The 18753-nt window shown below is 33.6% G+C and overlaps 1 protein-coding gene across 2 annotated transcripts; it reads left to right on the top strand.

The window, feature by feature from the left end:
- Positions 1-1097: 1097 nt before the first annotated feature.
- On the top strand, positions 1098-13165 carry LOC124541019 (DAZ-associated protein 2-like). Of its 2 annotated transcripts, none has more exons than XM_047118794.1 (6): positions 1098-1251; positions 6756-6845; positions 8285-8409; positions 9397-9537; positions 10538-10656; positions 11346-13165. In XM_047118794.1, the coding sequence occupies exons 1-6, from the start codon at positions 1236-1238 to the stop codon at positions 11353-11355; spliced, it is 501 nt and encodes a 166-aa protein (XP_046974750.1). In that variant the 5' UTR covers positions 1098-1235; the 3' UTR covers positions 11356-13165. The 2 variants fall into 2 exon arrangements, with proteins under 2 accessions (XP_046974750.1, XP_046974749.1); XM_047118793.1 differs by having other exon boundaries at positions 8279-8409.
- Positions 13166-18753: the final 5588 nt, after the last annotated feature.

Here is an 18753-nt window from a genome sequence, read left to right as displayed (position 1 = left end):
TTTAAATTAAAATCAGTTATTGATTTTTATAGTTACACGAAATAGAAAACAATCAAACCAAACCTCAGCTAGCTCAGCTGTATTGTAAAAAAACAGTTAATTTATAAAAAAAAAATTATAATTCTTAATTGTATATGTCACTTGCTACATCCATCCACTTGAATTTATTTTCTAAGTTCAGAAAACAGTGTTGGTCATATTGAAAACGCCATATTTTTCGCGAATTCATATTGAATCCATAATGAATATCATAGATTATTCAAGATTTTTCGACCAATTACAATTCGATGTCAAACATTGTTAGGATCTCTCTATCTCTTAGTATAATTCAAATGATTAGACACGGTTATGTTACGGTATGATGAAAAGTATATAGTTTTGTGATGTTTTTATTCAATAATTTTTTCTATCTCAGTGTCCTATGAATGTGAGTGCAAACTCCGAATTAATTTATCATAGGTGGCGTCTACGCGTCCTCTACAGAAACTAATATATCACTACATATTATCAATTAAATATTATATATTCAGAAGGAGTCTTTAACAAACCAGATTTGTTGATAAAATTTTCAAATTACTAAGAGATAACATTACAGGTATTTCCGTGTTATTACGTGTTTCCATGTTACAAAAAAACGCCATACAGTCTCGTTATAATTTGGGAACTCGAAAGTCTATTTGGATTGTTTATCAAAAAATGCATACTTAATATCAAATAATATATAGAGATAATAATAAATCTATTTTTGATAAAATTAACGGCAAGCATCGCGGCATATATTGTGAACTTTGTCTTTTAATTATTATAATAGTTTAAATGAAAAGTTTAAATAAAAACCTCTTTACATAAGGTTTCTTTCTAATTTAATATCATAATATATATAGAGTCTTAATATTTTCTTATTTTTAAGTAAAACTTATTTTTTAATTTTGCTTTAAAAAGGGAAGAATTCGGTAAAAAAAACATCAAAATACGTAAATAAATATAGTATTACAATAAATTAACCAATTAATGTGCAATGTTTAAACTATTTAACCGAAAATCAATAACCGGTAAGCTGTAAACACCGTAATTTTACTATTGTATTCTGTCCATCACCAGTGTCGTTGCAAGAATCGAAGAAGCGTTTGATCTACGACTGCGTTCTTGTAATTAATCGCGAAATTCCTAATAATTTAGCAACGACATAACTATAGTGTTAAAATTATAATAGTAAAATCGTTATAGTTATTATAATGGCAGACAAGAAAGGTATTTATGCGCTTTAATTATCATTTTTCTTTGTTCTTTTCTATAATATAGAAGGTTGACATATGTAACGACATTTTGCCTTGAATTGCAGTTTTTGCAATTTAAAGCGATATCTTAACACGTTACATTATTTCCGCTGCATAAAACTGCACAATAATAGTTATTATATCAGTAGGAATAAAATTTCTCGGATTTTTTGTGGATCAATACTCCAAATCCAAGATGGTTGACAGTGGATGGAGGCGCAATCTTCTAAGATTTATCTGAATATATTTCTATTAAATGTACTTACAATGAAATATAAAGCAATCATTTAATTTAAATTTATAATATACGAACGGTTGTGACCGCTTAGTGAAATTACAAGTGATTTCAATTGCCCTAGTTAGTGCTGTGTAGCTATTATTTCGTTAAATTATTTAAATACATCGTCACAGATTATTTCTTAGGCAACACAGAGTTTCAATAAATATATATGCATTTAAAATATTGATTGTCATGCTCCGTAATGATTGCAATAATTTTCTTCTAATTTTGACCAAAACTCATTAAAGAACATTCAATATATATATTTTTTTAAAGTACACTATGACAGACAAATTTGAGTTACCAAAAAAATAAATATTGTAATAAGTTTGTTCACATACAAAATAGGCTATTTAAAAATTGTTTCTGCTATTTAAATAATAAAAAAACAACAATAAGGAGGTTCACACACAAGATTTCAAATTATAAAAAGATAATTTCAATACAATAGCATTAATATGCAACCTTGATGTCGTTACATATGTCAGTCGTTCATGGAGTTTAAGATATTAGTAAATACCAATATAGGACTATGATATGGTATACATACATAGTTACTGTTTATAAACAGCATATTACAAAATTATGTAACAGGTGTTGAAAGGTGCTTAGATGATGGAATGCTGTCATTCAACCAAGCACTAATAAACTATAATGATTATAATGATGCGTTACCTACACCCCGCCCTCTCTCCCTCCGCACCCCTTCTACAGGAGCCGCGGGCGCGCCAACGCAGACCCCGCGCGGCAGACGCCTATTCGCTATCATGTAATGACATTACATAGAATTTTTCTTTCTTTTTCTTTTTTTGAAACATAGAGAGAGACAATATGATATGTGCGTAACGGCGTGTGGACGATCGTATGTGTATTGATTACGATGTAACCCCTTAATAGTTTGATTGCTATAAACAAAATCCCCATAATTCGAACGCAATACATTTGAAAACTAGAAAACTGTAAGCCGTTTATAACAGCGACTTTAAAGTAATACATTACCCTCAAATCTAAAACAGCTCATGTTTATAATCCTAAAGTTATAAATTAATGTTCTTATGGCCTTATTATTTTTTACAAAGATGTGCAATCTTTATTTCTTTGAGACGTTGATGCTAAGTTGAACAAGTTTATAGCCCAACCCGAAAACCTGTTTTGTAATGATTCACACTTGAACATTTTGAAAATATTTTCCTTTATAAGCAAACTAAAGTTATTACAGACACAAGCTCATAATTTAAAGTACAAAAAAATAAACAAAGGAGTCTTTTAAGGTCACGACATAAGCGTTAAACTTTACTCTTTGCAAAGTACATTATTGTTTCTATGTTATTGTTAATAGACAAAAGAGGACTTTTTTTATACTTAACTTCACGATCAGTTTAAAAATTGAGTTTTATCTTTTTGTATAGCAATCGAATTATTAGCATTTATAAAGTGTGAGGAACGATTAAATCTTTTAAACAATTCAATGCTTTGAGTCAATATATTTTTTTAATTTAATAATTATTTTTATATGTAACTGGAAGGGCTGACTGTCATGAAATAAGTGGTTGGCTGTACAGTAGATGTTTTTGGCTTGACGATATTTGTATAGTTATTAAAAAAAAACAGTCTTTCTGGATGCATATTCAATTCCATGTGTATAAAAGACCTGATCGTACAGCACTTCATAGTTAACACAATAAATATGGTAAAAAAATTTGTTTTAAGATGCAAATTTCTGTTTCTCGAGTCGACAAACGACGGAGAAACAGATTTTTTCCACATAAATTTAAATTGATGTTCTCTGCTCCTATTTTTCCTTTTTCTATAAACATTTAGTTTTTCGGCTTATTTTTTTACCTGTTTTTTTAACACTTTTTTTTTTTAAATAATAGCAGTCTTCTCGGTTCATTTTTTTCCAGTATAAACAAATAAGTCATTTTAAATTATCGGACTGCTATTATTGCATTTGTTTTGCTACATTTTTGCACCAGCAGCAAGGCATACATCTTTATAATCGAGACGACAATTATGCCTCGTTGCTATGGCCCCCATTGAAATGTTGGGCTGCCTAACTTCCATATTTTTTTTTTTGGTTTTTAGATTTCTTAACGCTAACACTTTAGATTTAAATGTTGTGAAATGGCGTGAAGGAAAATTGTTTGTTTTTTATTTCTTTTACGCCATTTTTCTTTTTCCTTATGAATGGAATCTTAAAATATCATCTATTTTGGATTCCAGTTTTGTTAACAGATGTGACTTTAATATTTTTTTTTAAATGTAAAACAAAAGTCGTGTCTGTTTTTAAGATGAGTGTTCCACTAACAATTTTATTTGAATAAATCAGTTTTTTTTAAGTTATATAAATAAACTGATTTATGAAATAAATATATTCACAAAAAAATAATTCTGTTTAAATTTTTTTTTGTGGATATTTTGTAAGGTGACGGCTGAAGTGGCATAAAAAATTAGTTTTTTGTGTCACAATTTAATTTATATGTTTACACGAATAAGCTAGGTTTAACACTTTGGTCTGCACATCGTTTGACAAAGCGATATGCAAACGAAAATATTAATATAATCACCTTTTTAATCCTTTTCAAGCTGTTTTTTTGTTTTTCTTTATTTTTTTAACTAACATAAATATCTAATACACATTCTAGATAAAATATCGATTAAAAAGGTACAAAGAAATACGAAAAATGTTAACATGAATGACACTTGTTAGTGCGTGTGTGATTAGAATAAGGGTCGAATGAAGATAATTAACAAATAAAATTAGAAAATAATTTAAAAAAAGAATTATCTTCTTTCTAGCATTGTCTGTGGTATTGACCGCGTGAGAGGTGCATGCAAATATGAGCTTTATTCGAATACAAGAAGTATGCGTTCAGCATATACACCATTTAATACATTAAAATAATAATACTATACATTATAAAGCCAGTTAAGTTTTTTTTTTAATTTATTAACTAGTCATTTGGAAGTTTTTTACAGGGATCCAGTTTATATGATCTTTAATATTTTTAATACTATTTAGCGAAAAAATAACTTGGAATTGATGTAATATTAGAATATATTGTAACAGCATTTTTTTTTTTAATATTAGTATTTCTTATTACACAGGAAGGTATTCCGAAAATATTAATTAACTCATGTAGTGGTCTAAGTATATGAATTAAGTGTATATTTAATATAACCAGGATTTTTTGTGGTTTCAAAATATATATATTATAGAATTTTGCTGGTACCAGCTAGATATTTCCGCATATTTTATTATTTAACGCTAGCAATTTTTTTTTTTTTTTTTTCGTTCGTATGCGTTATTAATTGGTATTATATTATGTTTAGTTTTAGAACACGCATGGATCATCGTGGAATGTTCTAGATATTTATGTTTCGTTATGCATGCCTCTGTCCTTTAACGCACTCATCATAGTAATTGTTTAAATATTTTTCAATGAAAACGCTTTTTTTTTGCATTCGCTTCATAGTCGAAACAGCAAAATATACGAAGGTGTTATCAATTAGCTATATATACATACATAAAATCTTGGTAAATAATGTCTTAGTTAGATAATTTAAATAGTTATAATGTTTTTTTTTTTTTATTGGAGAATGTTCACGATGTTCCTGTTTACATGGACGCCATCTTTGGTGGCCATGTTTCGTAATATTCCTGACAAGTACGCGCAGCGATCTTTGTACTTTTTTTTATTTTATTTTTTTAATAATAAAATATTCATTCTAAGGATTAAACGAGAAAGTTGCGCGAACTTTTGCGTGCAAGCTCTGTAATGGATTTTTTTATTAATGATTTGAATGATGTTCTGTTTATTAAATAGGTAAGGATGTTTCATTTCTGAGCTTGGATGCTACTTATATCTTGGTTTCCATATACAGACAACACTATTATTCTTTTTAATGTATTATGTCTGATGCTATTGGTGTACGCTAAAGTCTATTTTTCCTTAAAACTTCTCTCGATACATGAGCTAATTAAATAAAACTATTATTTGAATTGGAAGTTCGATTTTCTTATGTCCTAGGCTACGCCAATATCAGATATATTATTCCAATATCATATAAATGCCTACGTGTCTTTAAATGGAACACTTTAGATCACTAGTTATGTTATACATATAAAACTAATGTCTTTTTTGATAAGATCGATTATCGTGTGATGACTGATTTGTTACTTAAGATGTTTTTAAGACGTGGTCACACTCGCTATTTGCACATAAGTCATTTTCGACACTTATTCAATATTATAGTAAGTGTGACCAATGCATAAGGAATGCGATGTAAATAAATATTTGGTAGGTATTTCAGCACCTGCACACTGTGTTGAATTGTGTATAACCTACCAAATCAAAGACTTTGGTTCAGTTATGTTTTAATTGAAGCAAGAGTCCGCCATGATTATTAGAATTTCTTCCAAAAAATGATTATTTTTTTTTGGAAGGATGACTTTGGCATTGTAACGCGTTGTATGGGTACCGCTTGTCGTTAACACTGGCGCTAGTGTGCATAGATATTACGATTTAGTGTTTGAAGAGAAGTATTATCTATGCTTGGCGACGCGATCGAATGTTGCTTTCATAAAAAAATATTTTTTTTTCATTGGCAACATTTACAATAGCGTGGCCACACTGCGTCACGCGTGAATGCTCGGGCTTGGGTTGCGGCGCGCGAAAGCGCAATACTGGCGCGACTGACACTACACTGGCAAAATTAATATTTTTTCTATCGTTAACAAATCATTGTGAAGTGTATCTAATATCTTCAATGGATGTGAAAAGACTAAATAATAGACATTTAATACTTTATTAAACAAAGGTATGATTATCATGATCAATAGTATTTTACCAAAATTTTGAAACGAATTTTAAAAGTACTTGAATCAAAAGTATTTTTAAAATTAAGAAACTGTTATTTAGTCATCAAATAGCACTTAATATATGGCAACACTATGTAACAAACCAAAAATGCAAATTTAATCAGTGTTGCTACAGCGAAAAATAAACTGTCAGACTAAGTGTGGACATGACCAATATACTTTCGAAGTGAGAACCAGCTAAGTACCATAAGTCATTATGTTCACAACATGTCTGATAGTTTAACACACAGGCGTCCATTGAAGGTGTTGGTTGTTAGTGTCCGTCGGTCGTGCTGTATGTTGTTTTACATCCGTCTCATGGTCCGAGTTGTTGCAGTTACACCTCCCCTCGGAGCCTACCCCCAACCTCAGCCCCCGCAAGGACCCTTCCTACCCGCGCCGCCGCAGCAGCATCCGCAATATGGAGGTATGTGGATATCTTTAAGATTTAGTTAACTTTCATGACCAAGTGGATGAGCTGAGATAAACACTGGTCTAGCCACTGGGTTAGAACGCGTGCATCTTAACCGATGATTGCGAGCCCTGAATAATAATGCGCTTAATTTGTGATTATTTATCATCTCGAGCTCGGCGGTGAAGGAAAAGTGGTATGAGGAACCTGCATGTGTGTAATGTCATAGAAATTCTGCCACATGTGCATTCCATCAACCTGCATTGGAACAGCGTGGTGGAATATGTTCTCCTTCAACCTTCTCCTCAAAGGGAGAGGAGGTCTTAGCCCAGTAGTGGGAAATTAACGAGCTGTTAAATGTACTGACCAAGTGGATGACACACTTGGATCTTAATCTAAAGTCGCGGATTCAAATGCTGGCCATGCACAACTTACTTTCATCTAATTCATTTATCCCTTGCTTCGGATAATATCGTGTCAAACAAAAGTTTGCTACATATATTTATATTTACTAGAGCAAGTTTCAATACTCCTTAGGGGAAGAGAAGAACTTTTGTCTATGTGTGGGACATTACTTGAATGTATTTATGTCTTTTCAAAATGGAAGACAATAGCGACTTAACCCAGTGATCTAGTTTTGAAGTTGGCAGTTTTTATACCCCCCTCTATTCTTTGAGATCACGAAATACCATTGGTCTAGAACTCATTCCAGCCATGACAAATATGATTAAGGAAATCAGAAACTATAGCGTTTATTTTTGCAAACACACTTGCCCACGACAAAGTTTCCTGCGTAATTTGCTAAGTGGTTGCTTTGGCCAAAATCGCAAAACGATATCCAGGGTATACGCTTATTACTGTTGAGCTGTTATGATATGACCAAGAGGTGAAAGAAACACTCTGAAATAGCAACTGCCGACTTGTCCTCTGACTTTGACCTCTTCCAATTGAATTTGTGTAACGATAAGCCTCCTGTTAAAACTAGAGATGAAAGGGATATCCGGTAACTATCCGGTATCCGGCCTACCCGGCCGACAGAGTACTTCACAGCTACTATTGGGCCGGATAGACATCCAACCGAATACGGCCACATGATCGACCGAATATCCGGTATCCGGCCCGTTTCATCTCTAGTTAAAACACAGATTCCCTCACGATGTACTTCAACGTCCATATGGAGAACTGCCCAAATTAGTGAACGTAATATTGGACTGAGATCCATGTCTATATCCAACTGTTGCGTTACTTTAAAAATAATAAATGAGGTCTTCTTTTTTGAGAAGATTTGAAGATGAATCTACAACGCTGCATGCAAACGCGCACATTTTATACATGCAGGTTTCCTCGTAACGTATCTGGATTGAATTTCAAAAGAGACCATATCGCCCATTAAACTTTTGGAGACGGTAAGGTAATGTCGCAAGTACTTTGAAAGTGTAATGGTTTAGTGGCAGGCGGGTCGCCGTACGGCGTGGCGTTCGGCGGTGCGGGTGCGGGCGCGGGCGGGGTGTATGCGCCGCCGCCGTATGACCAGTTGCAGCATCATCAGGCCATCCCCGCCCTCAGCCAGCAGCTACCCGTGAGTACATCTTCAACTCGCCGTAACCTAAATAGCTCAAGCTAAACCTTAAAAAGCTTTTAACTGACGTGATACTTTATTCTTTTGTAATACCGTATATTCCTATGCCGACAACAGTATAACTGGTGAAGAGGGCATTATTGAAATTCTGTATTAATAACTGAAATATATTAATCAGATAGGACCAGACCCTCTTTGGTAGTTCCCAATAAAGTAGTAATGACCAAGCGGATGGCACGCTTGAATCTTAAGATAAGTCGCGGATTCAAAAGCTGGCCATGCACAACTTACTTTCATCAAATTCATTTATCGCTTGCTTCGGATAATATCGTGTCGAACAAAAGGTTGCTACATATATTTATATTTACTAGAGCAAGTTTCAATATACCTTAGGGGAAGAGAAGAACTTTTGTCTATGCGTGGGAAATATATTAATCAGATAAGACCAGACCCTCTTTAGGAACCATTCAAATGGAGTTTTGGCGCCAATCTTACCCATTTTTCTTGCCCTGAGGGAATACAAATTAAATGTTTGCAAACGCTGTCCCTGTTTACCCCCTTTTTCTAGTTCAATATTTCGCCCATTAATTTGCATGAACATCTTAAACGCATGGGAGTACCTCTTGGTACCACTCTTGTGTGTCCAGGCGTCAAATTCAGACTTCTGTGCTATAAAGTTAGGTTAATTATACTTAGTTGTATGCTTTTCCCAGTAAGTGCTTCTTGAGTCATAACACTTGGAATTTTCACAATTACATTCCTTAAATAACTATGCTACAGCCACACTTATATGTAGTATATTTCTTTGCAATGTACATTTATAGTTTTTTTGTAATTGGTCTAGGTTATCAATAAGTAAAGTAAGCAATAAAGTTCAACAACCCATCTGTAATCGATCTTAATTCAATAAGAATAGATACGAGTTCTTTTAATATATTAAATCCAATCTGCTATAATACCCTAATGAAGCTAACAATTTGTTGATAGATGTATAGCCCTGCAGCAGCAATGTACGCAGCGGCCGCCGGATACCCGGGATATATCGGCTACCCGGTACAGTACTACCCGTACTACCCGACAGCCGTCCAGCCTTCCATACAGCCCCTGCGCCCCACTATCATGATCCCGGTAAGAAATTATTCAATAAAAAAGTCACTTCCAACACACACTTTCCATGTTTTATATAAAGGACAAGTAAGTATATATTAGAAATGAAACGGGCCGGATACCGGATATTCGGCCATGTGTCATGGATCATGTGGCCGGATATCTGGTTGGATGTCTATCCGGCCCAATAGTACGTATGAAGTATTCTGGTGGCCGGGTAGGCCGGATACCGGATAGTTATCGGATATCCCTTTCATGTCTGTTATATATCTCAATTTAAATAATTGTATTTAATTAACATGACGTTGTATTTTTTAAATGTTAAAAAAGAGTAACTACTGACTTTTTGCCGGTTCTTCTCGGTAGAATCTAGTTTCCGAACCGGTGGTAGCTTCACTTAATTGTAAAATGACGATTCAAAAGTGCTTATAAAAGTCTACTTGAATAAAGTATACTTTGATTTTGATTACTTTGATTAGAGATAAAACGGGCAGGATACCGGATATTCGGCCGATCATGTGGCCGGAATTCCGGTTGGATGTCTATCCGGCCCAATAGTAGCTATGAAGTATTCTGCCGGCCGGGTTGGCCAGATACCGGATAGTTAGTTAGATACCCTTTCATCTCTAGTATATATTATTATGTTTAATGTTTAATTTGTCTTTCATATAGTTAATTTAAGCTGAGATGGCCCAGTGGTTAGAACGCGTGCATCTTAACCGATGATTGCGGGTTTAAACCCAGGCAAGCACCACCATATATATGTGCTTAATTGTGTTTATAATTCATCTCATGCTCGGCGGTGAAGGAAAACATCGTGAGGAAACCTGCATGTGTCTAATTTCATCGAAATTCTGCCACATGTGCATTCCACCAACCCGCATTGGAACAGCGTGGTGGAATACGTTCCGAACCCTCTCCTTAATGGAAGAAGGCCTTATCTCAGCAGTGGGAAATTTACAGGCTGTTACTTTACTTTTTTACTTTACTATAGTTGATATTGTATGTGTGTCGGTTTCAGAACGGTTTCGAGGCGGGCGGTCGGTTCGAGGGTCTGGCGCAGACGCTGCTGCCGCCCGCGCCGCCCGGCGTGCCGCCCTCCCCCGCGCACCTCGCCGCCATACAGCCGCACCAAGTGCTGTGAGTATACACACACACGCAGACATTTTAATATTGCTATGGATTATAGCGACGAATGGGACGAAAGAATTCCATGAGTATTGATAATGTTTGGCATTTCCACTAGAAAGGCATTTTTCTAGGAATTCATTTTGCGTATAAGGTCATATTTATGTCACATGCATATAGTGTATAGTACAACAGTCTGTATATTTCCCACTGCTGGGCTGAAGCCTCCTCTCCTTTTGAGGGGAAGGTTAGCAACATATTCCACCATGCTGTTCCAATGCGGTTTGGTGATGCCATGAAACATAAAAGTCGAATGTAACTCCTAAATCTCTATTGCACTTTCATATCCGGATCTCTGAGCCCTATTTAATATTAATTATGATTGTAAGGTTTTCTAGCTTTGGTATTAATTGTTGAAATCCCTTTAAATATAATCTATATATATATTTAGTGATTCACAAAAAATTTACTAAAAAAATAAAAATAAAATGGGCGTAGGACTTTTAAATAATCGAATTTAATGAAATTAAAAAAATGCAATTAATTAATAATTTATACAAAATGTAACAATTTTAACAATAATTCTATTTTTAAATCTAAGACGACTAAACACTACTCGGGTTTTCATGTTCCGAAACGTTATCTCCTAAATATGTAGTAGTACTGTTAACAAATAAAATAATTCTAATTTCGTTCTCCAGGTGGCGTTAACTGTAGACGGGTCGCTCGAGCGGCATTGAGAACGTTGACCGACGGACACACGCTCTGATATCGTCTTCAACACAAAAGAAGTATACATAATAATTATTTCAAACATATATGTTCAAATTTCTCGACTCGGTACACTAAAATATCATAAAACTCTCACTGAAATCACTCGAATGACTGAAATGTATTATAAATCAATAAAAATACAAAAGTAGAGTCATTTCAGGTAAGGGTAAACCGTTTTCTATTTATATATACATATATATGATCTATAGTTATTTATAAATTATAAGGAGACGCTTAAATTTGTGTTCCGTCGGTGAATATCAACTTAGCCGGTTATTATTGACTGTGATGTGTTAAGATAATGTTTGCCACTTGCCAATAACAAAGCTCTCTATGTAATTCGTGCCTTTTAAACTAAAACAATGTAATACAAATGATAACTCAGCGCATTCAGACGATATTCCAAACGTTTTATTTGTTTACAAACCAGTGATCATTACAGACATTCCAGTCTTAAGATTGAAGTAATTACATTCAAAATGAAAATATTCATATTAATTAAAGTAATATTTTAAGGTTGTTCCATTTTTTTTTTTGGTGAAATGTTTAATTGATTATTTTGGCACAATAATACTATAATCTCTTGTAATAATAATTTTACATTTAAATATAAAATTGCATTGTATTGTATTCATTTAATTTAAAAATCAAGTGGTGAACATTACTGTCGGCCGAGACGCGGTCTCTGCTTAGTATTATTGTGGCGTCGCCACTCTACGACTAGACTATACTCGCGGGTCTGTGCTGTGTGTGCGTCTGTTCGTTACGTTATGCATTCTGAAAGAGGAAAACATCGTTTTCGTTGTGTATTATCATCGAATGTTTTTATTGTAACTAGAGTCTTTAATAAATGCCTGTTTATTTTGTGGCAGCTATATAGCGATATTCATTGTTATATAAGTATGTATATCTATGATTCTTTGTTACATAATTACTAATTAAAACGTAATAAACGAGATCTGTCACAATTTTATTCGATAAACGCACAGACAGTACAAAATCCGAACTTTAGTTATATATAATTGAGAAAAAAATTAAACAGAGGTTGTGCGTGACACGTGCGAGTGAGACGGGCGGTATGTGCGAGAGAGAGAGAATGTAACTCGGTTTAATTATTATATAAATTGAGTAGTTAATTGTGAACCGTTTGAGAATTCGTTTTATTCTCAAATATCATTCGATTGTATGATACAGTCGAAATATATTTGTTGGGAATAAAATTTGAATTTGTAAATGGCTTAAATCTTTAATAAGCGAATGGATATCTCTTGAATAGCATATTTTTAAGGATTATAGCAAATACCAAGAGCTATTGTAACTTTTTTTTTTTCAATCTTGTGTCATAATTTTTTTTTTTTTCGTAGATTAAAGGAATGTTAATGTATTCGCTTATTAAATACTAGATCTGTTTCGATGAGGTTGATATCAGAATCTCCGAACGCTTTCGAGCGTCGTAACTAGTTGTAACGTGTTATACATTGAACGTGATTATATGGAAATCGTTTTAAATGTAAAAAAATTGGTCTTCATTTATTTTAAAAATAAATGTACGTATCTATCTGTATTTAATATTATTTTTTAAAACGATTTTAAATAACATTTTTATAAATATTTGTAATGTGAAATGGTGTGTTTAAGTATTATGTAAGCAATTATTTAATCTTCCCACCCTAAAATGGTAACAAATTTGTCACCCTTTCCCCAATTAATTAGACGTAAGTGTTATATTTGTTAATAGTAAGTTACAGTCTGTTATTTTAAATAGACATTCATTTTTGTTTTATTAATACTTAAAGCTCAAGAAATATGAGAACTGCAAGCTTATATAATACTTAAACAAGTATGTAGTCTGTTAGAGCTTAAAAGCTTTATAACTGATTATGTATAACTTTACAATATCATATATAATGTTATATATCAATAACTTGCTTGTCACAAATATATATAAATGCGTTCAATGTCTACACACAAATATATTGTTTTGTGAAAAATGTATTATTGTCTCTGTGTGTAAACGAAGCTATCGTTGTATGTTATTTTAGTTCTTATTATATTATTAAGTACAGGTATCTAATACAAGCAAATCAAGTCTGTACGTGAACTTGTTATGAAGAAATGTGTTGTGATTTGTGTCATTTTTTTATAGTTTGTCTTGTATGATGTAGATTTTTTAATATGTTCCGTATTGATGGGTCGGTTTGTATCGATTATTTTCTAGTAAAACAGACTTGTCAATATTTTGTTGGGTTATTGAGGATATTATTACACATGGTGTGTTACAGTTGCAACTCTTTCCTCATCTAGGTAAAGTTTGACAAGTAACATTTTATCTGAAAGCATGCCATTTGCGTTGGAATAGTCTAATTCTTGTACTAACGTTAATATATTGTCTGTAATGTTTGTTTGTGTTCACAATTGAATATTGTAGATGGGGAATGAGTTTGGACTGTAACCGCTATGTTTATTTGGGGTTTTTTTATTCTCAGCGGCCAATAATTCAATTATCCTCTCTATCAGTTTAAAGAATTGTATGAAGCAAATGTATGGACGGAAACATTTGAGTAATTTGAATTCTGTATCAATACTAAAGTGTTCTAAGTATGACAGACTTACTATGTATTAAAAGGATTATTAACGATTTGATCGGAAGTCAGTTTGATGTTGAGATTTTATCAACTTTTTAACATCCTGTATATTCCTATATAATAACGACGAAAATATCATAGAACATAGCTAAGTATTAAAGAAAATCTCATTTTTGTTTATATACCAGTTTATATACTTTTTGATTATTGCATTTTTTTTTTATTTAAATCATGTCTACGAAACTTGGATGGACTCAAAATTTTATACTTTAACCAAAAAAAAACTTGTTCATGGTGCCTTTATTTAATTGTTTTACATTTTTTTTTATATATCTGTATCTCGAATGTATTGTATCTCAACAGATTAAAAAAAAAATATATATATATATTGTAACACTATGATTTAAATGTCAAGTTTAGATAAGCATTCGAAAAGTATTATCTTTATAATTTATAGAAACGGATGGAATTTTTTATATATAATCTGTTGTGTGATAGAGGAAGGTAACGCAGTAACAATCCCACGCGGTGTAGGGACCATAGAGTAATTGTTTTTTTTTCCAACAATGCATTTAATATTGCAACATTTCAGAGTGATAATTTTGTTTTGTCATTGAAAACGTTAATAGCAGTTTTAAAAAGAGCATAATAATTCGTGTGTCAAAAGCATATCGAAGTATAATTAAAGTTTTATAAATAACAATAAGTTATAATTGCGTTTGTTAGTTGTTGGAAGGGTCGGAGACATCTGCGCGACCGGTAGCCACTTGACGACCGGTGTTTCTTCAAAGCTTTCTACGTATAGTTAATTGAGATTTGTTTAATAAGAAATTTGACCGAAAATTGCGAGTTATGATCTGATTATTGTTATCTGTGCCTTTATGACAAAGTTATATAAATACTAGGATTGGAAATGTTGAGTTGAGTGATTTAAAAGACAGATGGACCCATTAAAGTGAAGTAAGATTAGCGAATGCTCTCAAATTGTAAAGACGTATCTTTTTGTTATTACATCAAAAGTACTTTAATTATTGATGTTTTAATAACAATATACGGATCTATTACTACTTGTACTCTATCTGTCTCTTTCAGTAAAAAAAAATGAGTTTAAATTTCGAATTGAAATTTATGCGCCGTCAAAATTTTGCCAATGTTTTTTTTGTGTTTGTTAAAGACATGGCTGTGTGTTAGAAAGCGTCGTTCGGTCTCGCAGGTGTGTCCGATGCTTAAGACTTGTGTTAAAGTCGTTTGTGCTCTGTTCTCGTGTAAGCGAAAGTGAGTGTTGCTCAAACGTGTGAATCTATCGACTTCGAGTCACGTGCAATATATAGCATAAATATTATTTTGTTTCCAATAAAAATTAAAATTCCATTGATGTTTTATTTTAATATACCCTTTTTATTTTATAAAAAACTTGGTGACTGAGGTGTCCAGCTCAGGTCAAGAAAAATACTTGATTTAATGGAGTCCCATGAAAACGGGCACTTTTGGAACAGATTTAAAAATATCAATATTTGCGAAATGCGCTCCCAAATTTTTTAACATCAGAAAAACGGTACTCCAGTTTAATAATTGCTTCGATTTACTAAAAAAAAACGGAAAAGGATTAGAATTATTTGTATTCGCGGTAAGTAACACGTCGCGGCCCGCACAACAAAACTGAGTCGCTGCAGTTATTGTTTTAGTGGCCTCGTGTTCCAAAGGTAGTAACTGAATGTTAACATCAGTTTTGAAAGTCATTGAATATCTATACTAGTATACCCTATTCCAATGGAAATAGGAATAAATATGAAAAAATCTTAATAGAACACGTTAAACAAAATATTATCATCAAATGTTTGCTGGATGATTTTCTTCATGACATTTTTAAATTAACTAAAAACTAATAACAATATTTATTAATAATCAACTTACCAAAACGCTCGTAACGTTTATAATAGATTTAGATAAATAGAGATTGATATACATTTTTCAAGCAATTTGCATGCCCTCACTTTCGTAAATCTAGTAAAGAATAAGCGAAATGCCATATTAAGATGTCTGATGAAAAGCGAATGAAATTGATTATAAAACAATTTATTAATAAATCATGTAAATAATAATGCCTTTTAATGACCACCCAACATATAAAACAAAATGAATTCATTAAGAATACATATGATTGCTTTCAACAACTGTCAGCTCCCTTCCTACTTTCTATTCGCATTCGCAAAATCTTAATACCGGGCACCACGTTCAGGAGTATTCATTTATTTCCATGTATAAAGTACGAAAATAATGTCAAAGATGTTTTTTTACGTGTTTTAAGTGAAGTCACATAAAGTTTATTAATACATCATTGCATTTTTTAAGAAAATTGTCAATCAAACGAAATAAAAGGTATTTCATAATTTCGAGCTCGGAAATGGCTACGACTCGTAGCCTACGAGGATCCTGTACATAGAGTTTAGATCTTATTTAGTCTCAGCCCTTGGGCTTTTAACAAATTTAATAATCATATAAAAAAAGATATTATTCAATAAATTATTACACTCGTGGTAAAAATGATAAAAAGAAAACTTTCAAGACCTGTATAAATAAATTCGTGCTCCAGGAAAAAAAAGCAGCAGGTTTATTTTAAAATAAGTAGAAATATATAAAAATTATACATAATTTATACACATTTATTTAAAAGACAACCGACGACTTCTTTTATGTTATAGGGGGCAAACGAGCACGAGGCTCACCTAATGGAAGGTGATTACCACCACTCATTGACATCTGCGGGACTTGCAGGTGCGTTACCAGCCTTTAAGGAAGTAGTACGCTCTTTTTTTAGGGTGCCGAAGTCGTATCGGTTCGGAAAATCGTCGGCGAAAGCTGGTTTAACAGAGTGGTAGTGCAAGGTAGAAAATGTCTTAAAAATCGCGCTGTTGTGGATATTGGGACATCAAGGTAGTGCGGGTGAAACTTTGAATTTTGACGAGATGTCCGAATGTGAAATTCAGCAGCCGGGATTAATCCGAACAATGCCTCCGAACATTTTCTGTTAAATATTGGGTAGACGATGCAGAGTGATTTAACATCTCTGCTCAAAGCCAAAGGATCAAGCAGGTCGAAAAGGGCTTGATCGTCGATAATTCGAGCCGCTCTGCGTTTTATACGGACAAATGGAAGGAGCTGGTACTGGGGAACACCCGCTCAGAGGTGTGAGCAATATTCCATGTGGGGTTCCATTTGCGCCTTGTATAGTTGTAGGCGATGGGCCGGCGTGAAATACTGTCTTGGCTTGATGAACACAGCTTTTTTGATGCCAATTTGGCTTTGCGTTCCAATTGACCGCGGAACTGAACGAGGCTCGAAATATCCACGCCAAGTATTCCGATACTAGCTGTGGCGGCTATTGGTTATCTTCTGAAATCGTGGAGATACGAGAAATGGTAATTTTTTTAGCGTCTAACTTGCCTCTCTTTGGGGTTGAAGTGAACTAATTTTAGCCGGGGTGTCCGAAGCTAAAAGTGAGCCTGGGACTACTAAGGGAGAATACTTCCCCGCCATCAGATATTTTAATATCAAAAAAGCTTTAGCCGGCCCCAGTTCGAGACTTTGTTTAATGAAGACTCGATTTCAGACACCGGTTTGTTCCGGTTTTCTCCGAGGTTTTCCTGATAAATATTAGCCCGGCCGTGAATGTTACAGATTTGCAACAAGTCTTTGATATGCAGAAGAAACAGAGTGAGTGATAGAACGCAGCCTTGTGCAACACCAGCATTAACGAATTTTAAATCAGAGCATGCACCATTTATGTATAACTACTTTAATCTTCGGATCTGCCAAAAAGCTGGTGATCTAATTGCATAATTTCCCGGGAAGCCCGTAGGAAGGGAGATTCGAAAGAAGCGTTTTGTGCCATACGCTATCGAAGGCTTTCGCTATGTCCAGACTGGCCGCCAATGCTTCCCCCTTGTTCTCAACTGCTTCCGCCCATCTATGACTAAGGTAATATAGAAGATCAACGGCTGAACGACCCCGACGGAAACGAAACAAGTAGGTGATGGCTGTAGGCTTATAATTGGAAGGGTCTGGGCAGTTGCTCTTTTTAGGGATAGGATGCACCAAAGTAGCCTTCCAGGAGTTCGGCTGCTCTCGTAGTCGGCGACTTTTCGGTAAAGAGCGTCGACTATCCGTTTTTAATTATAAAGTATGCTTATTCTCAATAAAAAATTTGAACCCCCAAAACCGCCGCCTGCCTACGGCCATGATAACCTGAGTGTGTAAAACTTTTGACTGTCTCGTTTGTCTGGTTATTAAGTTACAAGTTTGGAGCTCCAGTACTCCTCAGTTAAATTAATTCTTTCTTCTTTAAGAAAAATCGCAGAAGCAATGCGGAGTATAGCAATTATCAAAAGCAGCACTCCCGTGCTTTGTTGAAAAACGGGAACCGGTTGACATGTGCATGAACTGTTTTGTATACTAACCGTCCCCAACGTAGTTGGTTAATCGGCCTTGAAAATGGCGAAGCTGAAATCAGTGCACTATCGTAATAAAATAAAACAACATAATTTGTACATTTTATTAACTACTTTCACATTAACAGCAACGACGCGACACAATATGACAGCTATCAATTTTTTTTTATTACATCAATGACATATATCACATTTATATCGAAAATATTAAACAAAATGAAGAAAAACAAAGTCACTAAATACTATTTTATATGGCAACACTAATTCACACATTTTCCATTTCATTAGAAGTTATATGTTGA

This window comes from Vanessa cardui, chromosome 27 (assembly GCF_905220365.1).
Source record: "Vanessa cardui chromosome 27, ilVanCard2.1, whole genome shotgun sequence".
Lineage (NCBI taxonomy): Eukaryota > Metazoa > Arthropoda > Insecta > Lepidoptera > Nymphalidae > Vanessa > Vanessa cardui.
The sequence above is the reverse complement of the archived record's forward strand: the minus strand, read 5'-3'. Positions and strand labels throughout refer to the sequence as shown.

Bases quoted from the DNA above. Each gene is read 5' to 3' on its own strand.
- LOC124541019 (XM_047118793.1), top strand. The intron at 8,410-9,396 runs GTGAGTACATCT...ATTTGTTGATAG, and splicing joins CCCTCAGCCAGCAGCTACCC to ATGTATAGCCCTGCAGCAGC. The intron at 9,538-10,537 runs GTAAGAAATTAT...TGTCGGTTTCAG, and splicing joins GCCCCACTATCATGATCCCG to AACGGTTTCGAGGCGGGCGG.